The sequence below is a fragment of the Lampris incognitus genome, chromosome 6 (genome assembly GCF_029633865.1).
Source record: "Lampris incognitus isolate fLamInc1 chromosome 6, fLamInc1.hap2, whole genome shotgun sequence".
In the NCBI taxonomy this organism is placed as follows: Eukaryota; Metazoa; Chordata; class Actinopteri; order Lampriformes; family Lampridae; genus Lampris; species Lampris incognitus.
Genome location: NC_079216.1, coordinates 59,699,552 through 59,727,002, shown reverse-complemented (window position 1 = coordinate 59,727,002; position 27,451 = coordinate 59,699,552). Strand labels below are relative to the sequence as shown.

General features: G+C 43.8%; 2 protein-coding genes across 2 annotated transcripts; one reads left to right on the top strand and one right to left on the bottom strand.

The window, feature by feature from the left end:
• Positions 1 to 513: 513 nt before the first annotated feature.
• Positions 514 to 22,292, bottom strand: myrf (myelin regulatory factor). Its single transcript, XM_056282240.1, has 27 exons — positions 22,247 to 22,292; positions 13,658 to 13,748; positions 13,229 to 13,516; positions 12,015 to 12,076; positions 10,086 to 10,308; positions 9,717 to 9,817; positions 8,541 to 8,655; positions 7,689 to 7,884; positions 7,489 to 7,565; positions 7,279 to 7,389; positions 7,097 to 7,196; positions 6,263 to 6,463; positions 5,843 to 5,951; positions 5,509 to 5,618; positions 5,090 to 5,250; positions 4,898 to 4,970; positions 4,717 to 4,799; positions 4,139 to 4,207; positions 3,944 to 4,027; positions 3,637 to 3,707; positions 3,431 to 3,505; positions 3,127 to 3,351; positions 2,868 to 2,961; positions 2,685 to 2,747; positions 2,441 to 2,546; positions 2,151 to 2,225; positions 514 to 1,336 (listed from the first exon to the last, which is right to left on the bottom strand). Exons 1-27 carry the CDS (start codon positions 22,290 to 22,292, stop codon positions 1,247 to 1,249), a joined length of 3,099 nt encoding a protein of 1,032 aa, XP_056138215.1. The 3' UTR covers positions 514 to 1,246.
• Positions 22,293 to 24,386: 2,094 nt separating this feature from the next.
• Positions 24,387 to 25,588, top strand: LOC130114713 (transmembrane protein 80-like). Its single transcript, XM_056282598.1, has 4 exons — positions 24,387 to 24,518; positions 24,683 to 24,776; positions 24,890 to 24,982; positions 25,321 to 25,588. Exons 2-4 carry the CDS (start codon positions 24,761 to 24,763, stop codon positions 25,548 to 25,550), a joined length of 339 nt encoding a protein of 112 aa, XP_056138573.1. The 5' UTR covers positions 24,387 to 24,518; positions 24,683 to 24,760; the 3' UTR covers positions 25,551 to 25,588.
• Positions 25,589 to 27,451: the final 1,863 nt, after the last annotated feature.

Sequence of the window (27,451 nt, the reverse complement as noted above, 5' to 3'; positions counted from 1 at the left end):
TAATTCTAAAGAGAAATGATTGGTCATGCCCCAGAAATGATGAATGATATGCTGTTTGCTAATTTTATATCCAGTTAACAAAAGAGAGTGTAGGTTATTCCAGTGTTTTTGGTATATTGTCAGCATTGGACATTGCATTTCACAATCAGAAGCTAAGAGCATTCAGTGTTTCTACACGTTTGTGCATTATTTTCCAGTAATTTGAATCCGTGTCCAGTTGTATCAAATACCATCCAGTGAATCTGCTACTGAAACGATTAAGACAGGGCACTTAAAAATACATTTTTGATTAGGATTGATATTGACAATTTTTTGTAATATCATACATACAAGTGACTGATTCATTCAATATATTTTGTTCCACTTGTTGAGCAACTGAGATTCAAATACCACACAGTAGTTTTTCCTTTGTACAGTGTATTGTTAGATACCTTAGAAGGACACAGTGAGTGATGCAGTCTAGCAGACTGCGACATCCTGGGATGTAGTGTTAAAATAAAAAAGGTCCAGGACTTGCCAGTGTGCACCATTGAGGTATATTTTGAATACGAGTAGGCGATCATTCACTGGAGCCTTCAGCATAAGCCAGTGATCTACTCTCCAGTGTATAAAACTATTGAAAAGTGTTTCTTGTTTTCACTCGAAACCGGTATCAGTGTGCATACAAATTAGCATGATAGCAGGAAGAAACCCAAAACATGCCAAATATCAACTTAAGTTTCATCATAGCTAGCACTTCTTTTAAGAACCTGAACGTCATTCTTCTAAAAAGTGATGATGGCTTGTGTTAGGAGTGCAGGACATTGCCGGATCAGTGATAAAGTGATTTATAAAGCCATGGATATAAATTGTTTGCTATAGCAGTTACAGTTTTGTGACAAGACTGCCATGAGTGTAAATGATAATGCAGGAGTAATTTCCATTGACTTTCAAAGTGGCATCCAACAAAGCCAAGTTCAGTGACACACAGGATATAAAATGAATAGAACTTATACACAGCGTTCTCAAAGGCAAATTATCTCCACACACACACACACACACACAACAAAAGATGTCTTAACTGATATTCACAAGAAAGATAATAGTATAGAAGAAACAGTGCTGGATAGTTTCTACTGTATGAGTCTCTCATTAAAAAAATCAAGTTCAGGAGTGTGATAAATCCTATCTCAACAATGTACAAGTCAGACCATATAGAGGAGATGCGGTGTGTTTCAAAATGTTCGGGGCCAGATTATTCTCCCTTTCACGCACAGCTGCTTTGAATGAGAAAATAGTAGTCAGAGTACGACGGGGTCGCTTCACTTTCTTCCTGGGCGGCACAACTCACTTCACTCTGTCGAAGGAAAGAGCATGGAGAATGGTATTAGTCGACATTCATTAACCAAGACTGCTCAAACTATGCTCAGTTTATCAATGCAAATGGACCGTCCAAATGTGCTGTTCATAACATGCACACAGGCTGAATAAATTAAACAAGACAGGACAACATCATTTATAATGCAATTAATACTTTATTTGCCACATGGCTGTTTAGTGCAGAACTCTCTTCCTTTGAAATGTCCATACAGCATATGCATTATTATTACCCCACTCTTCCGAGCCGTCCCGGTTGCTGCTCCCCCCCCTCTGCCAGTCCGGGGAGGGCTGCAGACTACCACATGCCTCCTTCGATACATGTGGAGTCGCCAGCCGCTTCTTTTCACCTGACAGTGAGGAGTTTCACCAGGGGGACACAGCGCATGGGAGGATCCCACTATTCCCCCCAGAACAGGTGCCCCGACCAACCAGGCACTAGTGCAGCGATCAGGACACATAGCTACATCTGGTTTCCTACCCGCAGACACGGTCAATTGTGTCTGTAGGGACGCCCGACCAAGCCAGAGGTAACACACGGATTCGAACCTACGATCTCCGTGTTGGTAGGCAACAGAAGAGACCGCTACGCTACCCAGACGCCCCAACATGTGCATTATTGATCGATATATTATGTATCATTATTGAGCCGTTGTCCAGGGATCTTGTAGTTTCTGAAAATTAATTTACAATTCCCAACACCATTAAAAATGCCATTTTTCTACTAAGTGTGCTCATAGTCATAGTTTTATTTGTGCCCCCCCAGCCCATTTGAGAGTAAAAGCTTTACTTACAGACAGAGAAACGCGGAAGTGATAAGTAACATCTTGGTAAGACAGGACTGGCACAGACCACAGGTGATGAGTCCCCTGGCAATTTAATCAATTAGTACAGAATTAACAAAAATATAGGTTTTCATAAGATGCCGAATGACCCTATAAACTCCTGATATAATTGACATTGTAGAAGTCCTATGAAAACTGGGTATAACTGAAAAATGTGACCATTTTAGTGACGGTGAATGAAAAATGTTTTCATGAGAAAGAATCTTTCTGGGATGATAGTTGAATATAATGTTATTTACCGTTGTAGATGTGCTCTGTCCGTCATAGAGCTTTGCCTCTGTGTGCTCTGGACATAGACGGCCCCTGGTGGCTCCACATTGTTTTACCCACACACTGTTGCGGGACCTACAGTAAAAACAAAAATACTTTTATTCTCCGTGAGGAGCAGACCTGTCAAAGTTGATTTTAGACATACTTGTCCAACATTTGTTTTGCAGTTACATATTTGCAGTTAAATAGGTAGTGTTTGCTTTGTGTACTCACGTCATGTGTAAAGTGATTTGGGAGATTGAGGAGTTCCTGTTCCCGCGGAGGGACACTGTGTAGCTAAAGTCAATATCAGAGAAGAGCAGTGTCAGTATTCAGTGTCTGAAGTCAGATTCCTATTGCAAATATGAAAACAACATTTTACCTTAACACTAGAGAAACATATAAACACACACATACCTGCAGCGTTCAGGCGTTGAACAATTTGGCGCTGTGATCTGCTGGTCCGTCTCCAAGATATGGAGACCCATCAGAGAGGAAGCCAACCGTGCTCCTGTGATAGCCAGAAAGTTGCAGTATAAACAACCGTAACAGAGTTGTCAAAAGACACTGTGTTGTTTTTTTTTAATGTTGTAAAACAGATGGCTTTACTATGTTTGCATATTGCAAACTGGGTGAAGAAATTGCTGTGTACCTACCACACCATGTGTCAACTTACCTTCCCTGTGTATGCTGCGCTGTCTGCGTGGCTGCTGTCCCCCCGGCAGACGGTTGGTAGATCCAACGCCCTCCTGATCCGAAGGAGGAGGCCTCTTGGACTTGGCAAAGTACAGGGGTGCTGATGTATGACTCAGGCGGTTCCTGTTGCGGCCATCCTTTTCCAGTGGTCTTGACTTGGCCTTCTTATTAATAGTACTTGGTGTGGGGACAAGGGTGCCCAAATCTAGAAGAGAAAGAGAATTAACAAGTGTCATACATGAATACCAACGTAAAGCTGAAAGGGTAACGGGTAATTTCCTTACCAGCTGTGGACTGGTTGTTACTGGGTAACAGAGTCGTAGCTGATTGGTTGTTTGCAGCCGTGGTTGAGCAGCAACCTGCGGACAGGAAAAAAGAAAATGAAAATCAGTTGGGACGCAAGCAGAACAGATATTTACTATGTAGGGAATTAGCTATTTTAATTTTCAACACTCGTCTCAAATGTTGCTCGTAAAGGACCTTCACCGACCTGGTGCCAAGGTGGTGGTGGACTGAGGAGTGTAGGAACTCTTGCGTGAGGATCCCAGGGCAGCTCTGGACCTGTGCCACCCAGAGTACAAAGTGCAGAAGGTGAATGGGGTATATGTCAGTTAAAATTACGATAAACTGTAAACTTGATTCTTTTTAAGGTGTTCAGATAAGTGACTAATGATCTGCTCTCAGGCAGGGTAAAAGATACACCCAACTGAGCAATCAGTGATAAGAAAGGGGTAGAGTGACTCAGAAAATGCAAGGCAGAGGTATAAAAGAGTGAAAGAAAGGGAGTGAGAGCATACCAGGGGCAGACAGGTGGACAGAAAGTGACAGTGGCAGTGAAAATGGGCATCCAGGAGATGTAAAGAACACAGGAGGACACAGAGCTACAGAAATCACAGACAAATGAAAGCGTGTTGAAAAAAACTGTCTAGAAAGGAAGTGGAAAATTGATTTGTTGTGCTGGACAGTATCCGTGTCTCCTGAACAAGACATACCCATCTTTCTCAGTGACATCTCCTCTGTGATGAAGCGTCAACACATACAATATGGACATGGAAATGACACTGAAGGGGACAAAACAAAGATGCATCACATTTCTATAGCTTCCTCAACTATCACCATCCATCCATCCATTATCCAAGCTGCTTATCCTAAGTAGGGTCGCGGGATGCTGGAGCCTATTCCAGCTGTCATTGGGCGGCAGGCAGGGAGACACCCTGAACAGGCCGCCAGTCCATCAAAGGGCCGACACGTTCACACCTTGGGACTATTTAGCATGGCCGATTCACCTGACCTACATGTCTTTCGCCTGTGGGAGGAAACCGGAGCACCCAGAGGAAACCCACGGAGACACGGGGAGAACATGCAAACTCCACACAGAGGACGACCTGGGATGACCCCCAAGGTTGGCAAACCCCGGGGTTCAAACCCAGGACCTTCTTGCTGTGAGGCGACCGCGCTAACCACTCCGCCACCATGCCGCCCCAACTATCACCAGTTCAAAACTTTCATCATTACAGTGCATGGATACGAGTATATTCCATCCCTCCCTGCACATTTTCTCCAGTCTGACCTGAAGGCCATTACGATGACAAGCGCCAGGATAGTCCCCTGCATAAACTTCTGACTGATGCAGCCTTGTTCCGGTTGCGAGTTCTGCAATAATACAAAACACACATTACATCAGTGATGTTCTTCCGGGCTATTGACAAATAATGTCACAGATGTGGAATACACCAGATGTCAGCACAGACCTTGCTACCAGGTCTGACTGTTTTCTTCTTGAGTGGGCCACTTCCAGTCCTGCTAAAATAACTTCCTGATTGGCTACATGGGCAAAAAGAACAGAATAATTTAGTTAATTTGTTGTGATTCACATATGATTGCCTTTGTCGTCACACCAATACGCTCCCTGCGTATGTAGTTAGCCATCCCTTGTTTCTCACCTGACAGTGCCGCCACTCACGGTGCTCTTCATGCTGTCAAGACGACGGAGCTTGGCCAGTTTGCGGCTCCAGCGCTCCAGCTCATCTATACGGGTCTCTAAGTTGTCAGTTAGCTTACACAGCTCCTTCACCGCACCGACATTCTCCATGAAGATACGGTCCTTGAGAGGGGGATTTGATCTGTCATTGTCTGTGAGAACTGATTTTATGTGTGGAGTTATTCCTTGAGCAAACAAAAAAAAAGGTAACCCAAGTGGAAATGGGCTGCAGTTGAATCAAGCTTTTGATGATTTAAGGTGGAACATTAAACATAATCACTTGACAAAAACAATAAATGTCAATACTCTCTGAGTGCATATATGTGTGTGTGTGTGTGTGTGTGTGTGTGTGTGTGTGTGTGTACAGTATATGTCAATTACCTTGTTGACCACCAACAGGTTAGGGATGGTTTCTCCGTTGGCACATACCACGTCTCCTCCCTCCTTTACTGCCTCAGGCAAGATCTGCTGAACCTCTTGGGCTATCACTCCTACAGGAGAGAGATAAGTGCTGAGGTGAAAAAAGAACAACACATCAAAAGCATACCCATTTACAGAGAGAAGACTTCCATAACAATGTACATACAAGACAGAACAAATAATAAAACACTGTGATTGTGGTTTACAGTTTCTTTGACAACATTACAAATGAATGAGACAAAATGAGGGAAAACCATTTTAGAGATGTTGCTTATGAAGTTGCATGATATGTTACCAGTCTCTGCAGTGTTCTCTATGCCCACGGTGGCAGCAAACTCAGGCTTGTAATGATAATGCACCAGCCTCATCTGAGAGATCCGTTTCAAATTGTCTGTGGTGTCCACCTACACACAGACAGAATGACCATGACACCCATGCAGATGTAGGGAAATGACTATGACAGTATGGTGGCAGATGTAAATGACTGACTCAAGGACGATGAATAGACAAAACACTAAATCAAAGTTATACAGCACAGTCAGGGAACTCTGCTGCATAACTTATAAACTGAGTGTGGCCACCCATAATGGACACCCAGCTGTGAGTCGCAGAGACAGACAAAGGACAGATAGGCACGTGCATACATTTACTGTACATATGAGCACACGCACATGCAGGCGTATAAACACACACATGCGCGAGTCTTAATCCTGACCTCCTGGACATTCTCTTTGGCCCTGATGTCAGATGGGTGTACCAGGGAGCCCATGACTTTGAGGTTCCCATGCACGACAAGGGCCTCGTCCGGCCGGTCTGTATTGATGCCTACTCTGCCATGGTGGTAGACCGAGTCTGGCAACTGACCACGCTGCCACAGCACCTCACTGTCACTCTCAAATTGGCCTGGGTTAGAGGCCTGATGCGGCGGGATGAGGGACAGGAGAGACACACATACATCAATATAGATAGAAATAAAATACAGAGAGGAGACACACATACATCAATATAGATATCAATGAAATACACTGTGCTGTTAGAAAAGCCTCAAATCTCAAATGTACTTCCATATTTTACAACATGCTAAAGTAAAGGGACAGCAAACATCATCAGTCCCAAATAACTCTAAATCAAAGATGCAACTATATAATGGTTTACACGGGTTTCCTGTAAGTCCTATAGCTTTATGGGTGATGACTGATAATGCAATCAATTGGTATATAAACATTTGCAATGTTCTGGTCAATACTATACAGTTTAAATGACGAATACACTTTGTTTCATATAGCGATGACATGCAGAGAATTCCCTGAAAGCGACTCAAAATATATTCTTCCATTCAGCTTGGTATTCTAAGGCCTATGACTGAAAAAAAAGTCTGTTTAATATTGAAGGTAGCAGTCACACAGCCAGCTAAGAGGAAGACAGGAGGGTAAACAGATCAGCCTAAAATGGTTTTCGGTTGCAGACAGACACAAGAGATGCAGGCAGGTGTCACACTGAATAGCGGTATGGCTGCAGTAAGAAGACAACCAGACAGACACAGACTGACAGATGTTACCCTGACGATGATCCTCTCCGACACCTGGGCCGCCAGTGTGTAGCTCTGACTGTGGGACTGGGCCTGCAGCGCCACCACCAGCATGAAGTACCTGCAAGGACACAGACAGCCTAGGTTGATGGGACTACGGGCGTGCCGGTACTGAATAACACGTGGGACAGTATATCTTCTACCTCTGGTCGGGGTTGGGCTTGCCCTTCTTCCTCATGTTATTTGCTGTGGTCTCGCTGAAGTGCAGCCGTCCTACTGTCACCTTGGTAACTTGCTCCGGGGGCAGAGTGACTCTGATAAAAACAAAATAACACAGATGTTATAAAAAAAAAAGCCTCCCTCAAATGGCTTACAAGCTATGCAGCCCTCAAATAAAAGGAATCCAGACTCACAGCACTGGTTTGAAGGGTCTCTTGCTACGATCAGACTGGGACTGTTCTACGTTGATGGACTGGTTCATGGCCTCCAGCTGTAAAAGCGAATATACATTGCCAAAAGATTAGCTGCAATAAAAAGTTGTTGCATAAATACACTGATGGTCTAAAGAGGATTGTTATGCAAACTGTAACCACCACAGTTTCCCCTCTCTCACCTTTACTCCGTTGAGCTTTAGATAGAAGCAGTCTATGGGCTGGAGGCCATCACTGGTCTTGATGTACTTGGGATCTCCCAGCATGCCTATGTATACTGTAACCTGGAAGTGGTTCTTCTTCTGGCACACAAAAGCATCATCGGCCAACGAGAAATTGAACCCCTTGTCAGCGTCAACGCGGTAGGTGGGCATTGGCCTATAGAAGAGGAGCAGAGATCAAGATGTACCAATGCCATAGCAGAAAATGTCTTTGCACGCTTACATAGTGTACAGAAATGGAAAATGGGAGTGAGGTGAACTTTAGTACTACAAAACTTTGAGAACACACTTTCATTTCTTTAACAGCAGGGGGAGGCAGGGTCTACTTCATTCAGTCTTAGGCCCTTCTGAAGGTCCATGAAAGGCTGATTGAACTTAAGTGTGGGGAAACCCACTGAAGCTATAAGAGAGTATGCTATAAGCTTTGATGTGCAACCAGTTGATGACGATAATGGACTACTGAGCGGGTCAACTCAAATCCTCCTCAAAATCTCTCGCTTTCCCCTCAGGCATCACAGCAGCACAAATAGGTGCTCTTTAATTTCTTGCGCAAATCCAGTTTCACATTCTCTTTCTAAACCAAAACCCCGCACTTCTTCACTCCCCCACACATCTCACCTCAGAGGAATTTGTAGACCTCTCCAACCCTCTCCCTAAAGCCACTCCCCATTTTTCCTATTTACAGCTCTTGCCCTCATTCCTCGCTCGTAACGCTTTTCAAGTTAGCGCTTTCAATTCTAATATCCGTGTTTCCGTTCAGATGAAAAGCTAATATTACTATCTATGAAATTACTCAAGTGAGTTTTCACGCACAGCTCCTTGCAGTTTGCGTCATAGAGTGGCGTCCACTTATTCTGCTGATGAGGCTGCCACTTAATGCATTGGTAGTTAGGGTCCAAGTAGCTGTTGTCTGCGTCCTGCATCAAACCTGCAGCAAACACAAACAGATATCAGCATTCAATGCATCAAGTAACTGAGGGACTAAGTCACTTCATGGACAGCATCCACAATTTGTGTCCCACAAAACTATTTTCCTTGTCACAGTATATACTGTAGGGCGAAAAAGTAAAAGTGTTGAAAGAGCTATGTAGATATTCTGAAATATTCTGTTTGATTTGAGTGTATTTTAATTTGTTTCTAGATGCTTTGGTTTCAGTCGGAGTGCCACAAATTGCACATATAGGTAGGTTTATTTAAGAATCTACATGTGAAGGGCATTGAGGGTACGGGTGTTTTCACAGGACATGAATACTGCTGAAACTCTTTGTGCTGTCTGTCTCTTATGGAATAAACTTTAAAATCCATACACAGTTTCGCTGCACTGCAAAAGCCTTATAATTTTGAACGAGGCTGACAGCCTTAAAATCAAACAGTAATATCTTATCATCTTGTTTCAAGAATCATTTACACCTCAAGAACTGAAAAATTATTCATCGTGATTTAGGAATATTCATCTTGAGTTTTCTGACTTAGAAAAGAGCATCTTAAAAAGAGCATTTTTTTTAAGTGAACCATGAAAGCTTTTATGTGGAGAACTGCTACAAGTGCTTTTATATAGCAATTGCATGGTTATACTTAACAAGGTATGCATGAGACTAGACAGAATATCGTAAATCAATGCAATTAAACTTGTTTCGAGATATCTGGTCTTTCGGGTAAATAAGTGATTTTGTCTTGATTGGTGAAATATTGCCTATTTGAAATATCTTACTGCAACAGCATATTATTCTGATTATTTAGTGGATTTTCTTACTTAAATATGCTAAAAATTTTGACTCAGTCTTGACATGATGTTTTACAGTGTGACATTCAACACTTGTGTTGTCTACACTAAACCTGCTTCAGTGCAACCATAGTTTTGACCCTGTTTCGGGTACAATTTTGTTGTTGTTGTTGTTGTTGTTGTTGTTGAAGAAGATGAAAAAACCCACTACAATAGTGGAGAGGTGAGGGATGAACAAAGATGAGCAAAGAAAGATGCCTGCCTACCTGGTTCTTGTTTGATGATACCTGTGAGGATTTGGGAATTGAGGGTACTGTTGGGTGAGTCAGAGTGCTTCCTTTTCTTGGCCTGGTGACCAGGAATCCCGCTGTAAAAGGAAAAACATTACAGACAGTCAGCAAGGACAGACTTTTGCACAAGAACATCACACGCATTCATGGGGGGGGGGGTCCTGTATCCTGGTCCAGCCGAAACATTAAAGGCAAGATAAAAAGTATATGCTTCACCCCCCCCCCAATCTTTTACTTCAGTTTTCCCTCTCACTCCTGTAAAGTGGACAGTTCACTCCCAATCCTCCCTCAATTCCCTCCACAGCCTTTCTTTGCCCCATCCCTATGTGTCTTTTAGTCACTCACTCCTGCCCCTGAGGATGCTGCAGCAGCTGATGTAGCATCTGGGTCTGTTGTATGTCTCCACTTCCGCTGCTGGTCGGACCAATGGGGTACTGGGTTATCATGGGCTCAGGCTTCAGGTACATGTCCCGGTGCATGTTGGGGTAGTGTCCATGTGGCGGCAGTGGCGGCGGGGGAGTCATGTGACACATGTTCTCTGGTGTCATGGTCCTGAGCATGTGAGGATCTAAAAGATATGATAAAATACTGTGAATTGAGCAAATATGTTTGCAAACTAGCATCCTGACCAGCTGCATCTCAGTGTGGTATGGCAACTGCACATCAGTACACCAGAATGCTCTGCAGCAGGTCGTCGGGGCGGCCCAGCACATCACCGGTACTCAGCGCCCAGCCACGAAAGACATTTATCACAAACGCTGCCTTCGAAGGGGTCTCGGCAGCAGCAGAGATCCCACCCACCCCGACCGTGGACTGTTCTCACCCTTCGCTCTGGGAGGCGCTACAGGAGCCTCAGACCTCGCACTAATAGGCTCAAAACAGCTTCTTTCCTCAGGCTGTTACCCACCTGAACCTGGCTACCCACTGAATGTCTGTAAATATGTTTATACTCATGCTCTTTTTTTTTTACACTTTTCTTTTAGTCTTCATCTGTATATATCTTATACTATGTTTGCCATGTTTGTCTGTCTGTCTTGCACTGTTTGGCGAAGCCGCAGCCCCCATGTTGTTTTACACATGTGCCTGCACATTGTTTTTAATGACAGTAAATCAAACTGAATTGAACTATGTGCTGTATATTAAGCTGTAATAATGGCATTGCTAAACAAAGAAAAAAAACCTTTTTCAAAAGTAACTTGTTTCAACGTGCGTCACGAAACACAACAATAAAGTACACCGATCAAACTATTAAGAGATAAACACAATAGTAAAATGACAGTAGAAAATAATGAAAGGAACAAGAATCGAGCCATGAAATATTATCACAGGCGCAAGTGAAAAGGCTAAGTGGGGTTAAGACTTTTTTAAAAGATAACGCAACATTTTCTATTCTGGGCGCCTCCTTAATGCGAGAGTTTGTCTAACATGAGGGCAGCTATTCATTTTGCGTCTCGATTTGTCTGCTCGCATACAGATTGCATGTTTTCCTCCTTCTTTGCGTGTGTGGTTACGATACGTCAGACTGTAGCACGTTCCACTTTCCCCCACCCTTAGCTAATGGTGCACTCCATTGTTTCACACTGGAGTCTTGCCTATCAGATAAAACAATTCCACACCTTCTCCACTAATGGGCGAGACCAACACAGGTGTGCGAGTAGCAAGAAGTACACCGTGACTTTCAGTGCTGCTCAACTTGTGTTAGTGTGTCGAAACGAGCCACACATTCAACGATGCATTTACTGTGCCGGCGCTCAGAGGAGATTTAACGCCTGAATTTAGAAAATACAATCCGCTAGTAAATCCCTGTTTATGGAAATCATAGTTGTATAAATGACATTGACCTACTGTGACGAATGTCTGCATGGACTGATTTGTTTACACATTAACTACATCTTGCTCCGGTTTCCATGTAGCTGCCATTCCACTAACTCAGCGTGATGAGTAACAGATATTGATTCTGAGCATAGAGGTCCTCAGACGAAGGGCGGACAAAGTTGAGGGCACAACCTACCTGTGTAAGGATCCTCTTCAACTCAACAACCTCTCTGACCAGTCATTCAAAAAATATAGCATTCATCCATCTCTACTCCTGCCTTCATGTCGTGACCCACATATAGCCTGGATATCTCTACAGCTCTCTCTGACTCACACACACACACACACGCACACATGCACACACACACACGCACACGCACACGCACGCACGTGTGCGCGCGCCGTCAATTTCTCCATTTTTGTGTGTCCAGGGAGAGAAGGAAGGGGTGAATGGCTTACCATTCACCTGCTGGGGAGAGTATGGCTCTGAGCTGGAGTCTGGAGGGGACTCTGGTAGTGTCCTAGGAAAATGGAAGACAGTAGACGTCATTTAAACAAAACAGATCCTACATCAAACTATCCAAATCTGAAAGTATCTCAAACCCCTGTGCTGGAAAATCCAGGCAGGTGTCACACACTATTTGTTTTCTTTACACCGCCACCATCTTCATAAAAGGAAAAATCCTGGACATAGCGCTCTGTATACAAGTTTGTTATGCAAAGCTGCTTGTGTCGGTGTGTTATTTTACATGGTGTAATTTGACTCTAATTCTCTTATCGGTTTCATCCCCGTCTTCAACAACCAATGTTTTATTTGTACAAATGAAGTTTAATCTAGTGCTGGTTACATAATGGACCTGCAGTGGGGTGTGTGTCTGGTTTCAGTGGTGAAGAAATAACCGCTGCGTCATCCAGTGGGTTTACATGTTACCATGTTTAACACACAAGTCGCCGTATGTAAGCAATCGCTAAGTTTTGCTGCATGTCACATAGTGATGCTGCAATTTAAAAAAAAAACCCAAAAGGTTACGACTGGGGTTGTAATATTCAAATCTGGACTCAGTCTCAAGTCTCATGTCGGACTTCACAGCTCTCAAACTTGACTCGGTCTTGATCAGTGTGGACTTGCGATAATTTTTCAAGACTGATCAAGTACAAGACTTTAATTTACTTTTTTAAATTTTTGAAATGAATATCCAACTTCCGCTGAGCGGATCGATAAAGTGCAGTCTAATCTGATTCATTTCTTTTTCGTAATTGTTAATGTCTCTGAAAAATCAGAAATTTGGAGCCCGAAACGTTCCTTCTTTGGCAGATGAAAAAAGCCTGGATAAATATTACAGTGTAGGGACATTTTAACTTCTAGTATGATGGTAGACTGCACCAGTTAAGAGTCATGGCGTTTAACTGGAGTATTTACACAAGTCTTGGCCCCTATTGGTCTTCATTTGGACTCGCCGGCTTAGAGTTTTTGACTTGACTCGGACTCGCTCCCCTGAAGACTTGGTCGGGATTTGGTCTCTTGAGCACAAGGCTAGGTACACCTGCACTACGTCTCATGTCAGCTTGCTATATGGTACATTTTCTTCTCACTATGAGTGTGAATATCTCCTACACAGTAAACCCCCCCCCACCACCACCACCTTGATCTTCTGTGTCCTTACACAACTCACCCTGGGGCGTAGTGGCCCCTATGTTCAGGCTTGATGTGAGCCTGCTGCTGCTGCTGCTGCTGCTGCTGCTGCTGCTGCTGTCCAAGACAAGGGTAGTTGTGGCGAAGGAGGCCCAAGGATGGACCTGGGGGGTAGGAGTTCTGACAGTTAGGGGGCCCGGGCAGAGGGGCTCCCTGGCGCAGCGGGATGGGGGGACTCACACCACACACCAATCCCCCAGAGGAGGACACTCCTGCCTGGGGAGATGAGTAATTTGGCCCCGGGGCGCTGTGGACCTCTGAAAAACAGCTGGAGTCAAAAGGAGGAGAAAAAAAAAGGGGGATCAGCCTTATCTTGGAAACAAATTCCTTTGTAATGACAAGGCATGATTCTGTTGGCACACGCTTTTATTGTGATTTGGTTGTCGTTCGGTTTGGAGTCCCTACTGACATGTCAGTGCTATCGTCCTCTTTGCTGATATACTCCTCCAGGATACTGGTGTCGATGTTGGCTGGCTCCAGAGAACTGGTAATATCATGACCTGTGTCGGGAACATGGAAGGGAGATGAGAAGCTCTGGAAATTAGCAATGGGAATCTTTCAACAGCCGCGCATGCTACCACTCAAAAAAAAAAAGAAAAAAAAACACATTTCAACACAAGTCTGTGTTGAAACGGTGCAGCAGAAGACTAATAACGTTTCACATTTTCTCATTTAGCAGACATGTTTATCCAAAGTGTCGTACAAGAGGGTCAGCAAGTAGCGGACATATTGGATATATTCAACATGGTGTGTCAACCTACAAGCATTTCAGAGCACTGAATGTCGTATCCGAGGATGTGAAGTCATGTCAGTTAGTGCAAGTGCATACAGGCGGATGGTTATGTAGTTCGATGCGAATCACGTGTTTTTGTTTCAGCTTATTCAGAAATTTTGATGTCGTATCCGTGAATTCATGGAAATTTATGGAAAAGAATCCAAGTACAATAATGTCAGCGATGGAGGACGGTGATTCACATACTGAGAATTTAAAGATTAAGGTTAAAGGAAAGCGACTGGAAGTGATGTAAAATTCTTGCAGGCCTTGATAAATAGTCTGAGTATGTAGTCAGCATCCCAGTATGAAGGCGGACCGGTGATTCAGAGCATCTGATTGATTACCTTGACAAGGAAAGTACCCTTTTTAACCCTTACAATTAACTACCACTGTCCCTTCTGCCCCCTCAGAAGAAAAAACTGCTACCCTAATTAGTTCATAACTAGTTATCTGGTTTATCGTTTTTCAACCACCTCACCAGCTGCATTTTACATGTACCCCAACCAAGAAACGCTGCCTAAAATATTGTTTTTTACATTGCGTGTGGGTCATTCAGACGCTCCTTTTTTTTTTAATTAGAAAGTCTCCATTCTTTTCAAACTCCACCCGAGGGCCACTTTACCCCTCGATGGCGAAAGCCTCATAAATCCCTAACACATGACCCCCATAATCTCCAAAAACACTAACATGAAGCATACGCACTTTTGCATATTTTTATCAAGAGTCAGATGCTTTTTTTTTCTCAAACTGCACCCTCTCCATTAAACGCGTTCAAGGTAAAGACTGAGAAAGATGAATGCGTTCACTTATTCTCACAACTGGTCTGGAAGTGAAGATGGTAGATTTGGCTGGCTGGGAACAAAGGGTGAGAAAGAGGGGAGCAGGATGGAAGGGGTTCGGGAGAGGGTCAGGAATTGGTTTATAATGGGTGGGCAACCTCAGTCTCTCGCTCTCTCTCTCTCTCTCTCTCTCACTCTCCCTCTATCTCACTCCCTCTCTGTGTCAGATTAAGCTGCTTCCCAGTTGGGAATGTGAAGAATTTAAGCGTTACCATTGGGAAAAATGCTCTTTTTTCCCTCCCTTTGTCTCCATCTAACTTATCTTACTACTTCACAACCCCAATTTAAAAATCCCTCTCTCGACATCCAGGGACGTCTGAGCTATCATCGGTGTGGCTATCATCGCACAGACCACATGTTTACTACCAAGAATGTACTGCAAATGCGTCGTTGTGTAGGTCCTAGTGTGTCTAAGGCTCTGTTTGCTGGTTGCAGGAAACAACATCGTTTCGCCTCGGAGGGGATTTGACAGCATGTGGTAGCACAAACATCGACCGGTGTCCCTCAATAAAACAACCAAGCTATGCAGTATGCACCGACACGCAATAAAACACCAACTGGCAACACTATTGCACGTTACACAATGGATAAGTGCTCTCAACCACGACCACTTGTCACATTTGTTTTTAACTTTAATAAAAGAGTGTGCCTAAACTCGTTGTCTTTGTGCATGGGTGAAAACAGATGGTTAATGTCTTTTAATACATGGCAGCGCCAGAGGAGAGGAGTGGGATGGTTTCCCTCAAATAAACTCCAGATGTGCACCCCACCCTTGAGGGCAGTAAATTTAGGCTGCCAGGCGCTGATAACGAAAAATAGAGAGGTGGAGAGAGCAGGGAGGGCAGATATATGGAGGCACGGAAGAGAGGGGGTAAGGTAGACTGCCCGTGGAGTAATGAAATACAAGTTTAAGGTCAAGGGATGGAATGGTAGCAAAAGACCAAAAAAAAAAACAAATTAAAAAAAAACAAAACCTTGAAGACGGTCAATGAAGACGAGCGATTATGATGGAAAGAAAAGTCATGTCTGGTCAAGCTGCTGTAAAGAATCACACAACATGTGACGCACTTCTCGTGTGAGTTAGTGGTGGAGGCCAGTGTTGATTGGGCGCAAAGACGTTTGTTGCTTCCAATGTGGCGCAGTTTTGTGTCATTCCTGACAGAGGCGCCCTCCCGTTCGGGTGAAGTCCTTTGTTGCGAGTGAAGGAGCGTGCACGAGCAAGTAAACACGAAAAGTGTCGCTAAATATCAGCAGCAACGTGCGCAGCATTGCAGAAACGTGTGTTACTGAACGCGGGGAGGTGCGGAAAATGGTGAACTGTAACCACTACATCATTTAGGGTCGAGGTTGAATTGCTATAGATTGGGATGTGTAAATTTCCCTGTCCTCTGTGTTTTCTCTCTGTCCAGCTGTGTTTGACGGGGAACAGTGCGATGATTGTCAGTCCAACTTCGAGACAGACTGGCCTTTTGAGAACATTAGGAGCTGTGAGGGTAGTGTTTGTGTGTGTGTGTGTGTGCGCGTGTGTGTGTGTGTGTGTGTGTGTGTGCGTGTGTGTGTGTGTGAGTGCATGTGTGTTTGTGGACGCGCGTGTGCACGCGGGCATCTATGTGTATGTTAGCCCACCATTTCAATGGCCGAGTTGTGTGCAGTGTAATAGTCTAGGATGAACACAGAGGCGAGAGTGTGTGAATATCCATTAATCGTGGTTTGACTTATATCATTCAATCTAATGGCGTCCTTTTCTTTCATTTCCACTTGTCTGAGATTTATAGAGAATGCCATATCATTCTTTTAGCTGTATACGGGTAGCGCGATTAAATCGACTGATAACCACGACTATAAAAGCGCTTCAGGAAAATGGGTCTGCAACCTGGCCGACATTTCTGTGAGGAATCCCCAACCTCCGCCTTACACGGCCGCTGCTTTAAACGTAATTAACATCTGCAGGAGCCTGTGCATGTGTTTGTGTGTTTGTGAAAAGGTGTTAATATTTAATCAATCCCAGAGTGGCACTCTAGCTGACTTAGTATGATAGAGCAAAGTCCAACTGATTATCCAACGCTAAGACCCACAATGCACTCGGGTGGGATTAATGCACATACATACAAATTCGTGCAAGCACCTAAACACAAAATCCCAAAAGCACCCAAGCCCATCCACAGTTATCGATCCGTTTAACCTCAAACTTAACACACTCGGTGTACTCAAACACACGCCCGTAAGCATGACGGGGATATTTGACCGGTATGACTGACTCGCCAACTCCTACCACAGATATTACACAGCGGGTCCTCGCCTTATGTTAACTATAAGAGAGACTCATCACGTGTCATCAGCAGTGAACGTCTACGAACGCTTTTAGGCCCGAATCTCCTCTAACCAAGGGTTTCATCTTGATCTGTTTCTACGGTTCTTCCAAAAGCACACCGTAGTAATCTGGACAGTCTTGGCCTTGGATGAACAACGAGTGAATGGGAACCGAATTAACGCCATTTTATTCTCCATAATGCAAACGCTGTCAGACACACAAGCATGCAATTTCTCTGCTGCGCTACAAAATACCACACAGTCCAAAAGACTAGCTTAGTGATAGTTGCCAACTGTGTATAAACATGCACACACACACACACACACACACACACACGCACACACCGCACACATTGACAGAAACTATACGGTATAACATTTCAAGTGTAGCTGTCAATGCAAAAGAAAAATGTTTAAGCCTAGACGATAAATCTGACGGTTGAAGGATCAAGTCCTTCTCAGGTTTTTACAAGACTTGCTCAAATCAAGACAAGTCAAACAAGCTGAAAAGAACTAAAGTCCTCTGAGGATCAAGATAAAGAGCAACGCTGCAAACACATGTACTACGAGAGAACACCAAATGACAACAACTCATCATGTGCAGACAAATCAAACCAAACCCAGACTGGTGCAGTGTGGACGGCGGGGCAGAGTACCTGCGCGTAGCCAAAGCATCTTGATGTCCTTTAGATGAGATCACCTGAAACGGAAGATGAGAAGAACAATTCCTCTCTATTTTTCACATGTTTCCCTACACTGGCTGGAAGGCTTTCTTCTGTCGACCTAAGTCTCACTGTTTGGGGTTACTGGTGTGTTGGTGTGTGTGTGTGTGTGTGTGTGTGTGTGTGTGTGTGTGTGTGTGTCTGCGCGTGCATGCATATGTGCAAAGGTATATTGCAAGTGTGTGAGAAACGTTGGGACTGTGTTGTAATGAGGATTATTCCCCGGTCATGAGACAGGGCTGTACCAGGCTACCACACACAGCCCTTGTCGCACACAAGCACTGGTCGCACCGGCAGACCTGGCTCAGGAGATTATGGGGATACCAGGCTGGGACCTGGACATAGAGAGAGCCTGGAACAACTGTGAGAGTGCACTGGTGCAAGTGTGAGAGTGAGTGAGCCAGCAAGAGAGAGAGAGAAAGAGTGAGAAAGAGAGAGAGAGAGAGAGAGAGAGAGAGAGAGAGAGAGAGAGAGAGAGAGAGAGAGAGAGAGAGAGAGAGAGAGAGAGAGAGAGAGAGAGAGAGAGAGAACGAGTGAGAGGGAGAGAGAGGGAGTGAGTGAGAGTGAGAGTGAGAGAGCGTGAGAGGGAGAAAGAGGGAGAGAGAGGGAAAGAAAGAGTGAGAGAGAGTGAGAGAGAGAATGAGTGAGAGTGAGAGAGAGAAAGAGACGGAGAGTGAGAAAGAGTGAGAGAGACATAGAGAGAGTGAGTGAGAGAGTGAGAAAGAGTGAAAGAGTAAGAGTGAGAACGGATGAGAGAGGGTGAGAAAGAATGAGAGAGTGAGAACGAGTGAGAGTGAGAAAGAGAGAGTGAAAGGGTGAGAAAGAGTGAGAGAGAGAGAGAGAGAGAGAGAGAGAGAGAGAGAGAGAGAGAGAGAGAGAGAGAGAGAGAGAGAGAGAGAGAGAGAGAGAGAGAGAACTAAACAATTTAGCCACAAGGTAACTGTCCACAGATAAATGAAGAGTGGAAGAGCAGCACCAATTGCAAATGGCGGCTCTTGTGCATGCTTTGCAAAATGATGCCTATGGCACCATTATCATAACATAGGCTATAATCATGGCTCCCAATTACCACAGCACTGCTCTTATAAAAAAAAAACACACACAAACACATCATCATCACCACACCCGTTTTGTACAGTTTTGTTGGCTTCTTTTGGATTCTTTTTTAAAATTGTTCAGCACGTGCTGAAACAGTGAATCCCTAAATTGACCAAGTCCGGCTGACTCACAACCAATATTCACTGGTGGGGAAATAAACAGCTGGTGGGAGGCACAATGACGGAAAAATGAAAAGCAATTTGTGAGCACCGTAGGCCTGACTGCTTAAAAACAATGCATTCCATTTATAGCAGCACACCATTACAACCATAAATTAGAGGAGCGAGCCAAACTTTAATCTGCATCAAGCCAAGCTGGAAGAGCTGTTTCCGATCCGTGATTACACAATAGTGGAGAACGCTTAACTTCATGAACTTCATAAAGTAACGCAGGTGATCTGTTATAATAAAACAGTTCTCAGTCCACGCCGCGGCTGCAAATGTTCACCTATCATGAGGCGGAGGAGCTTGTAGGAAAATCAACTTGAAAACTCCATAGCAGAAGTGAAGAGTCGAAAAGTAATCCGAAGTAAGCTATTCAAAACATTACATCACGGGGGAAGCGTGAGCGACTGTTTTTGCCAAAAATCAGTGTATACGCTGTAATTCAGTCAAATTAATGACACCTTTTGATGGGATATGCGTGATTGTGCGTGACTATTTGTGTGTTTAAGTAAGCTCACGTGTCCGTGAGTGTGTTTTTAACTTGTGTCGTGAGTGGAGGAGGTCAAGTTTTTGGGGGGTTTTAGCTGCGTTTCTTACAACAGGCCAGTCTCACCCCACCCCTCTTCTCTGCTATCTCCTCACCCTGTCTGGTAACTGTCATTCTAATGGAGTCAGAGAGAGCGAGAGCCGAGGGAAGGGAAAAAGACAGGGGGGAAAAAAAAACACTATTCTCACCTCATTGTGTTTCAGCGGCTGTCAGGGATATGCCTGGAATGTGCACTGTGCATTAGGGTGAATGTATACATATTTTACTAATCCTATCAAACTGCAGTTAACCAGCACAGGAATACATCATCGGGCAGCGTGTTTGTTGGGGTGGGTGTGTGTGTGTGTGTGTGTGTGTGTGTGTGTGTGTGTGTGTGTGTGTGTGTGTGTGTGTGTGTGTGTGTGTGTGTGTGTGTGTGTGTGTGTGTGTGTGTGTGTGCGAGTTATCCAGAAAAATAGTACGACCACCACAGCCACTTATTAGCCACCGATCTGTATGTATAAGATGCAGGTTTAATCGACAGGTCTCTTAGCCGGTCACTTGCACTGTTGCACTTTTATATCAAATTTAATTTTGCTGATTTGAGTTGACTTGTTTTTTTTATTTGACTTTATTGTTTTATTCTATCTTAAGGTGATCAAATGTGTTTTATTATGATTATGTTGTGGTTTTATTGTGCATTCTGTTGTTTTTCTTGTGGACTTCATGGTGTCTTTATGTATGGAGCGCTGGACCAAACAAACTTCCCCATGCGGGATAATAAAGTTGTTCTGAATCTGTATTAGATCTAATTATCTAATAATAAAATTCAGTCTTGTTGCAGCTTTTTATCACAAAGTAAAATTTCAAGCTGATCGCTTGCTTGACAGCTGATGTTCATACGCTGTGCAAAGGACCAACTATATATTTTTTTTCTCATACCTATCTGGCTGATGCCCGTGTATTGGAAAGAAAATAAAGTCCGTTGCAGTCACTTAAGGGATGCAGTGAGTTACTTTTGCGAATAGGTTTGTCCATGCGAGATCAGCCAACAACATGAACTCCAAAGCTCCACAAAGAGGTGCCACTGAAACAAAATAGGGGTGTTTTCGAGGGCCACCGTTACAACTCACGGACCTGTTGATGTCTTTGTCCAAGCAGAGTGGCTGAAATAAAACCAAAGTAGGAACATCTCTCTCCCTCCCAAAGCAAGAATGTAAACACTCTAAATTCCTGTCAGAGTGGCAAGCAACCTTTGACAGTCATGGATTGCTGTGTATATTCAAGTCAACACTCTGTGTATACTATAATAAAGTGTTAAGTCTCTCAAGAGATAACATATTATATATAAGCCACAGAATGTGTTTTTATGTGCACTTGACTTTGCCTGAACACTTGACATTCAGTTGCTGAACAGGAAACCACTAAATAACATGATGTGCTTGCTTCAAAGTATAGCGATAGACCCTGAAAAAAAAAACCCTCAACAAAAACAGTGTCCAATATGTAGAAAACGCATAGTCAGTAGTCTTCCTTAATGTGCTGCCTCACATGAAGCAAACAATAAGGGTCACAAAGTCGTGGCTATTTTCCATTTCTGACTGGCTGAGGCAGTCATGACTTTCATGATTGGACGCAGGCATTCTGCATCCAACAGTGGATTAGTAAAGCAAAATGTCCATATCAGCATGTCCATTTCTTGCGCCACAAAACATTGTACTACAGCTATAGCCTGAAAAAACACATCATTCATCTGGACTTGCATTCCTACACCCTGCCCCGTCTCCTCCCCCTCTACCTCTTTTTTCCTCTGGACCCCCCCCCACCCAATTACTCCATCTTCCAGTCTCTGCTCTCCATCACCATCACTTTTGCCCCTTACACACATTAACCCTTCTGCGTTCCTGCATTTTCAGTGTCAAGAAAAACGGCAAGAAGGGAACTCTGGCAAATGAAACGCTAAATGACCTTTTTTTTTTAATCATCTTTAGAATCTGGGAGCCAGAAGAAGTCCTCTGGTGAAAACTCCTGATAATAATTGTAACGTGGTCCTCGATTAGAGTGGGTCAAACTGACTGCTATGAATGTTTACTGCTCACGCCTCTGAGTTTAATCATAGTGGACAACCTGTGGGCGTCCACGCACCTCATTTAAGGCCAAATCACCACATGTGCAAGACTGAAATGGAGAAAGAACACACTCTCATGTTGGGGGGGGGGGAGGGAGACTCCCTTTCAACTGTCCTCGTCTAATGCAGTTCTTTCGCTGTCGATACATCGAAAAAGAGAGTACGGTAACGGGTGAGACGAGTGCCGTGAGTGTGAAAGGTGACGCAGAGGTGTAAAAACCCGGTCCAGAAAGTAAAAAACCCGGTCCAGAAAGTAAAAACCCTAACCGTGTCTTTATTCCATCCATGTGTTAAACCGGCTGAATTGGGAAAACTAGTCAGTGCAATCTGATGGTTTAGTACACGGGTGGAGTGAAGACACGGTTAGGGTTCTTACTTTCTGGACCGGGTTTTTACACCTCTGCAGTGGTGAGCGTGGCTCTTGAAGCGTCCTTACCTTCAAAAAATCTCTGTAACGCTTCAGTCTCATCTACCACGTCCATCCTAGCGGGTTCCGCTTAAAAAAGCCATGAACGTGCCCCCCTCGTCCGAACGAAGTCACTTCGGATGGGGGAAACCTTCACATGTGCATCTGGAAATACGAGACGCTTTTCCCTTTTTAAGATGCTGAGCGTCCCTCTCTTCTCCTCTTCTCTCTCTCGGCGACTTGCGAGGACGAGCCAAGAGTTTGCGTTAGACTTGTAACGTTAATAGCCAAAGTGAGACTGTAGAAGAAGAAAAATAAACTGTAGTAGAAGAAGAAGAAGAAGAAGAAGAAACCCCCCGCCGCGGATTTCTAATTCAACAGGTTACGGGTATCCATAGCAGCACGCGTCTCGCGGGTGTCCCTGGAAGGCGCGCGCGCCGGTTTGTCTATGCCTCCAGCCAATAACGAGAAAGAGTCTGGATCGTGGTCGCAAAAAGAAACATCACAGCAGTTTCTCTTTCTTTTTGTTTTGTTTACAGGACTTATATTAAAAAAAAAAATGTTAAAAAAAACCCGTTTAAAATTACCCGTAAAGTTAACTGAACTCCGAGTCACTGAAGCGGCTGCTCTTCCTCGTCCGCCTCTCCCTCCCAGTGTGCGCTGCCCCTGTCAGCAGCGGCGTGAGTAAGAGCGGAGTGAGTCGGAGGAGAGGAGCTGGGACGGGACAGGTGTACTGCTGCTGCTACCGCCGCCGCCGCCGCCGCCGCCGCCACCTTCCCATGTAGGGGTGTATACCCAACGCTGCGCACACGCGTATAGTCACGTCTCAGACGCGCTCTTCCGTCTCGCTCGTGTGCCGTAAGCTGGTGTCCGAACACCTGTCCACGAAATCTGGGCTGAGGCTGAGCCACAACGATTAAGCCTGTGATAACGAAACGAACTAGGCCGACAAAATAAAGGGAGGTCATCAAAATGTTACCAGTGCAACACAATTGGGCCACGTCTCGCGGGAAGCTATATGAAGTGTCCTTGTCTCTGCGCCATCTCACTAAATGATTAATGACCAACTGGCTTCAAAAGCATACGCTTTTGCAGCAACCATATACGCCATTTTATACACACCCCCCTCCCCCAATGTGATGCATTGTCCACTTTGTCTTTGGATTCCTCTATCTTATAGTTGAACACCCATGCAGCAATAGGAGCGCTTTTTTTGTTGTTGTCGGTGCCTCCCTTGGGAAGACTTCAGGGAATGATCAATTTCTCTCTCGAAACTTATCAGCTGCACCCCTCCCCCTCCCCATTATAACAATGCCACTGTGTGCAGCACCCCCCACCACCTCAGCTTCGCCCCCCTCCCCCTCCTGCATGTGAGATGCTGTTGTGTTGTCTTTTCCCCCCACAGCTGGAACATCTCTCTCTCCATCTCCACCCCCGCTTTTCCTCCATTCAACCCAAACAACGCCCTCGTTATTTCGCCCACACTATGCAGATTGTTTCAGAGGACAAGCAAGAAAGAGAAAGACATAGGGGGCTGCAGGGGACAATGAAACAGCTGGCTGTGTTAACGCAGTTCATTTTGGTATCTCATAACCCTGCACAGGGTGGCGTGTAAATGTTTGTTTTATGCGGGTGAGACAGGATTTCGCTCGAAACTCACTGGAGTTACGCACGGAGCCTCGTCACTTTCACTGCGGTGGGAGTTGAGAAAAGTTACACGTGTACACGAAAAATAAAGTTAACAGTGAGCAAAGTATTATTAAACGGTTAATTGCTGCACTGCAGACCGCGAATTGCATTCTCATAAAGTGGCTTGGGGATGTTTGGGCGAACAATTGTTTTTCTTTTTTTCTTTTCTTTTCTTTTTTTTTGCTTCTTCAATTTCTAACAGCTGAATAACTATATAAGCGCACGCAGCTAAGGTGTGTAAATAAATATAAGCGTTTATGCGCGCGTGTATACGCAGGTATTATTCCGGCCAGTAGATGGCGACATTGGCTTTTATTCTATTAGTAAGACGCCCTGAAGAAAAATCCCACGGAGACAAATTCAAAATGGCGATGCCCAGATCAGGTTGGTAGACGCGTCGCTATAGACACCGCGGCTCAGTGCCCGACGAAATGTGGAAACATTGCCGATTGCTATCCAAAAAACACATTGAGCTGTTGTATCCGTATAGGTGAATATGTTTGGCTATCCGTTACGGTAATAACAGTCGATATCACAACGCTAACTCTCTCTGCCATTATGTTTCTCTTTCTGTCGGTCTGTCTCTTGTCTCCTAGGGAGGTCTGCCATTGTGGTATCCTTTTCAATGCATTCAGACTGGTCACGTTCATATCCCCTAAAGATAGTTTCGGATGATAGCCATGCCAAGAACACTTAAATATACAGGTTGTTTAGTTGTTGTTGTTGTTGTTGTTGTTTTATATATATATATACGACCTTAACTTTAGCACTACCTAGCTGTCATCTGTACCTTTCCAGCTGCTGCTGTACCTGACGGCTGCTTATTATGTCTTCTATTTCCTCTCCACTCTCGGCATGATCATTTACAAGAGTAAGCATTAACGTAGTTTTCACAATATTAAGCGTTTAAATCCTCAATTTAAAACTTTTTTTTTTTTTTTGGTTTGGCCAAAAGTGACCCCGGCTGTACCTTTCTCCTCCCAGGCCATGTGCTGAGCTACCCTGATGACAGGCTAGCTCTTGACGTGGGTCTGCTGCTCCTCATGGCCGCCCTCGAAGTCATCCGTCTCTTCTTCGGTGAGGAGATGCATTCACAACATGCCACACATTATCATTCAAAAGCTTTCTGTACAGCGTTCCCTGAGGGAAATCTGAAAAGTTGATCTCCTCAAATGTAGGTGTGCCTTTTCTACTCCCATAAAGGGTCCTCGTGTTTGCATATTTTTTTTTTATCGTTGCACCAAAATAAATTAAAATGCTCCCTTGCCAGAAGATCTTCCATACACTTATCAGAACTAAGAGGACCACAAAAAAAGATATGGCAATAAATTGAGGCCAAGGCAGTAACTTAGTCTTGTCAAATCCCAGCCCCTCCCACTTCCTATGTCATGTTTATTTACTCTTTGTGTTTCTAGGTGTGAAGGGCAACCTAAAGGAGGCTGGGGGCTATATAGTGGCCAACCTGGTCCTGACAGGGACAACAACCCTGCTGTCTGTCTACTTCTTGGCCTGGCAGTCCTACGTGCTGCGGGCAGATGTAATTATCAATGCAGTCTTGCTAGTTGCCTACGGTATGGGTGCAGTCCTGTCTTTCATCACTGTTGCCCGTTTCACCAGGTCAGAGTTTCGCCCTCACTATTCCTGATCACAAACAATCTTGTCAGGAACAGTTGGCATGTTTGAAAAGGCAGGGTTTTTTATTTGTTTGTTTATCTTTTTGGATCTTTCAATGATTGTGGCCTAAAGCAGCATCTCTGGAGGTAGTCATGTGAAAGCATGAATGATATAAAGGCTACCAAATGTACTGAAGATACATTACAATAATGTGAAGACTAGCCCTCAATTTTGTCATGTTTAATTTATATTGATTGACAAGATATTTCCATGTAATTAGCATCTCGTATAATGTTTTGAATGGCTTGAATGCTTGGCACTGTTCTTTTGTCAGGCCTTTTGTCCATGAATGAAGTATGCCCTGGTTCTTCAGGACTTGTTTGAATTATTGATTTAGGCGTCTTTCAATAAAGTGTTATCGTATACCTTGTAGAATGCCGTCACATCCTCAAATTTTCCTTGCAAGACAGATCCAAGGACGCTATCAGATCACGTCTTCTAAAAACACTGATACTATTTCTGTATATGACAGAAACAAGGATACATGCTTAAATTGATTCCAGGTTATGAATAACAGATACTTTATCAATGGCAAAATATGACATGAATGAAAATAGAGGGCGTACGGTATGCTAATGTCTCCTTTTTATTCCGCAAGTATGCGAATTGTCACAGACCGACATATTGTCTACACTGAAAAGATGATGGGGGGTTTTTTTGTGGGTGGGAGTAGATGTGCCATGTCTGTGCGTTCAAAGAGTATTAAGTGTTGAAATCACAATACTTGTCAATCAATGTAACTACAGTCTCCACACTACAAAACATGTATTTTTCATCAGAGGGGAGAAAGTAGCTGATACAAGATATCATGGTGCTGAGTTAGAATCCTGTCCTACACATCATGTTGCTCCCATTTAAATATCTTTTAAGATTTGAAAAAAAAAAACCCTGAAGTACTGAAAGTTCTGTTTACAACATATGATTCAGAAATAAAATGCGATTTGCTGTCAATATTTTGCATTCCTAATGTACATGGGGGCTGATATGTATTTTATGACACATTTGGTGCAGCTAATTTTTGTTTCACGGTCAATTTTTGTGATATATGACTAGCATTTTTAAAGAGGAAATATATAACCATAAAGTCCTTTGTGTGTTCTCCTTTTGTTTTACAGCATCTATTCATAAACAACTCCCCCCCCACTAACCACCGCGTGTATGACCAGGATCATTGTAAAGTTGCCTAGTCTAAGGATTTTTTAAATCTCTTCACAGTCGGATCACGCAGGAGTTGTGTCCGATGATCTAAAGGTGTGGATATTTGTAAGATCAATATTTTCGATGCTTTTGTCGCCCTCAAAATTTCCTGCCACACCAGTTTGTGTGTGATAAGAGATGTTTCGAGGAAATGGTTGTGTTTGCAATGGGAATTTGTTAATAGTGTTTGACTCTTTAGTGAAGATAACTTCTATTTTGACTTGTAAAAATGTACAAACGTGCCGTTGGTGAGTGTTTCGTATAATTTTTTAAATTACACCATTTTTTGCATATGCTAAAAAATTAGATCTTTCTCTTTTTGTCATACCACGGATTTTTTGTGTGTGTTTGTTTTGATGAACGTACAGCACATTGCACACTGTAAGTTATTTTGTGCGTTTGTATCATATTTCCTCCAGTAGATGGCAGAAGTGTCTTTTCGATATTCCTTTTCGATACGTCATAAAGGTATTCATTTTGTAAGTCAAGTCCAGTTTTTCTGTATTTAGTTTACCACGTACTAAGTTCCATTCACATGTCCCAGTCACACTCCAATTAGATCTGTTCTATCATATCACAAACAAGTTGCTAGTGTGCAGTGATTCAGGCGTCCCAGAGATTCTGTCTCATGTTTTCATGTAAGGCTTGTTTACATTGCCACAATAGGTATGTCAT

What these genes read in the sequence shown, in the direction of transcription:
- LOC130114713 (XM_056282598.1), top strand. An exon ending in AGTCATCCGTCTCTTCTTCG is followed by an intron (nt 24,983 to 25,320) that starts GTGAGGAGATGC and finishes TTGTGTTTCTAG; the next exon opens with GTGTGAAGGGCAACCTAAAG.
- myrf (XM_056282240.1), bottom strand. Translation starts at nt 22,292, where the DNA reads ATGGACGTGGTAGATGAGACTGAAGCGTTACAGAGATTTTTTGAAG. An exon ending in TAAAGCTCAACGGAGTAAAG is followed by an intron (nt 7,566 to 7,688) that starts GTGAGAGAGGGG and finishes TCGCTTTTACAG; the next exon opens with CTGGAGGCCATGAACCAGTC. An exon ending in ACTTCCGCGTTTCTCTGTCT is followed by an intron (nt 1,337 to 2,150) that starts GTAAGTAAAGCT and finishes TTCCTTCGACAG; the next exon opens with AGTGAAGTGAGTTGTGCCGC.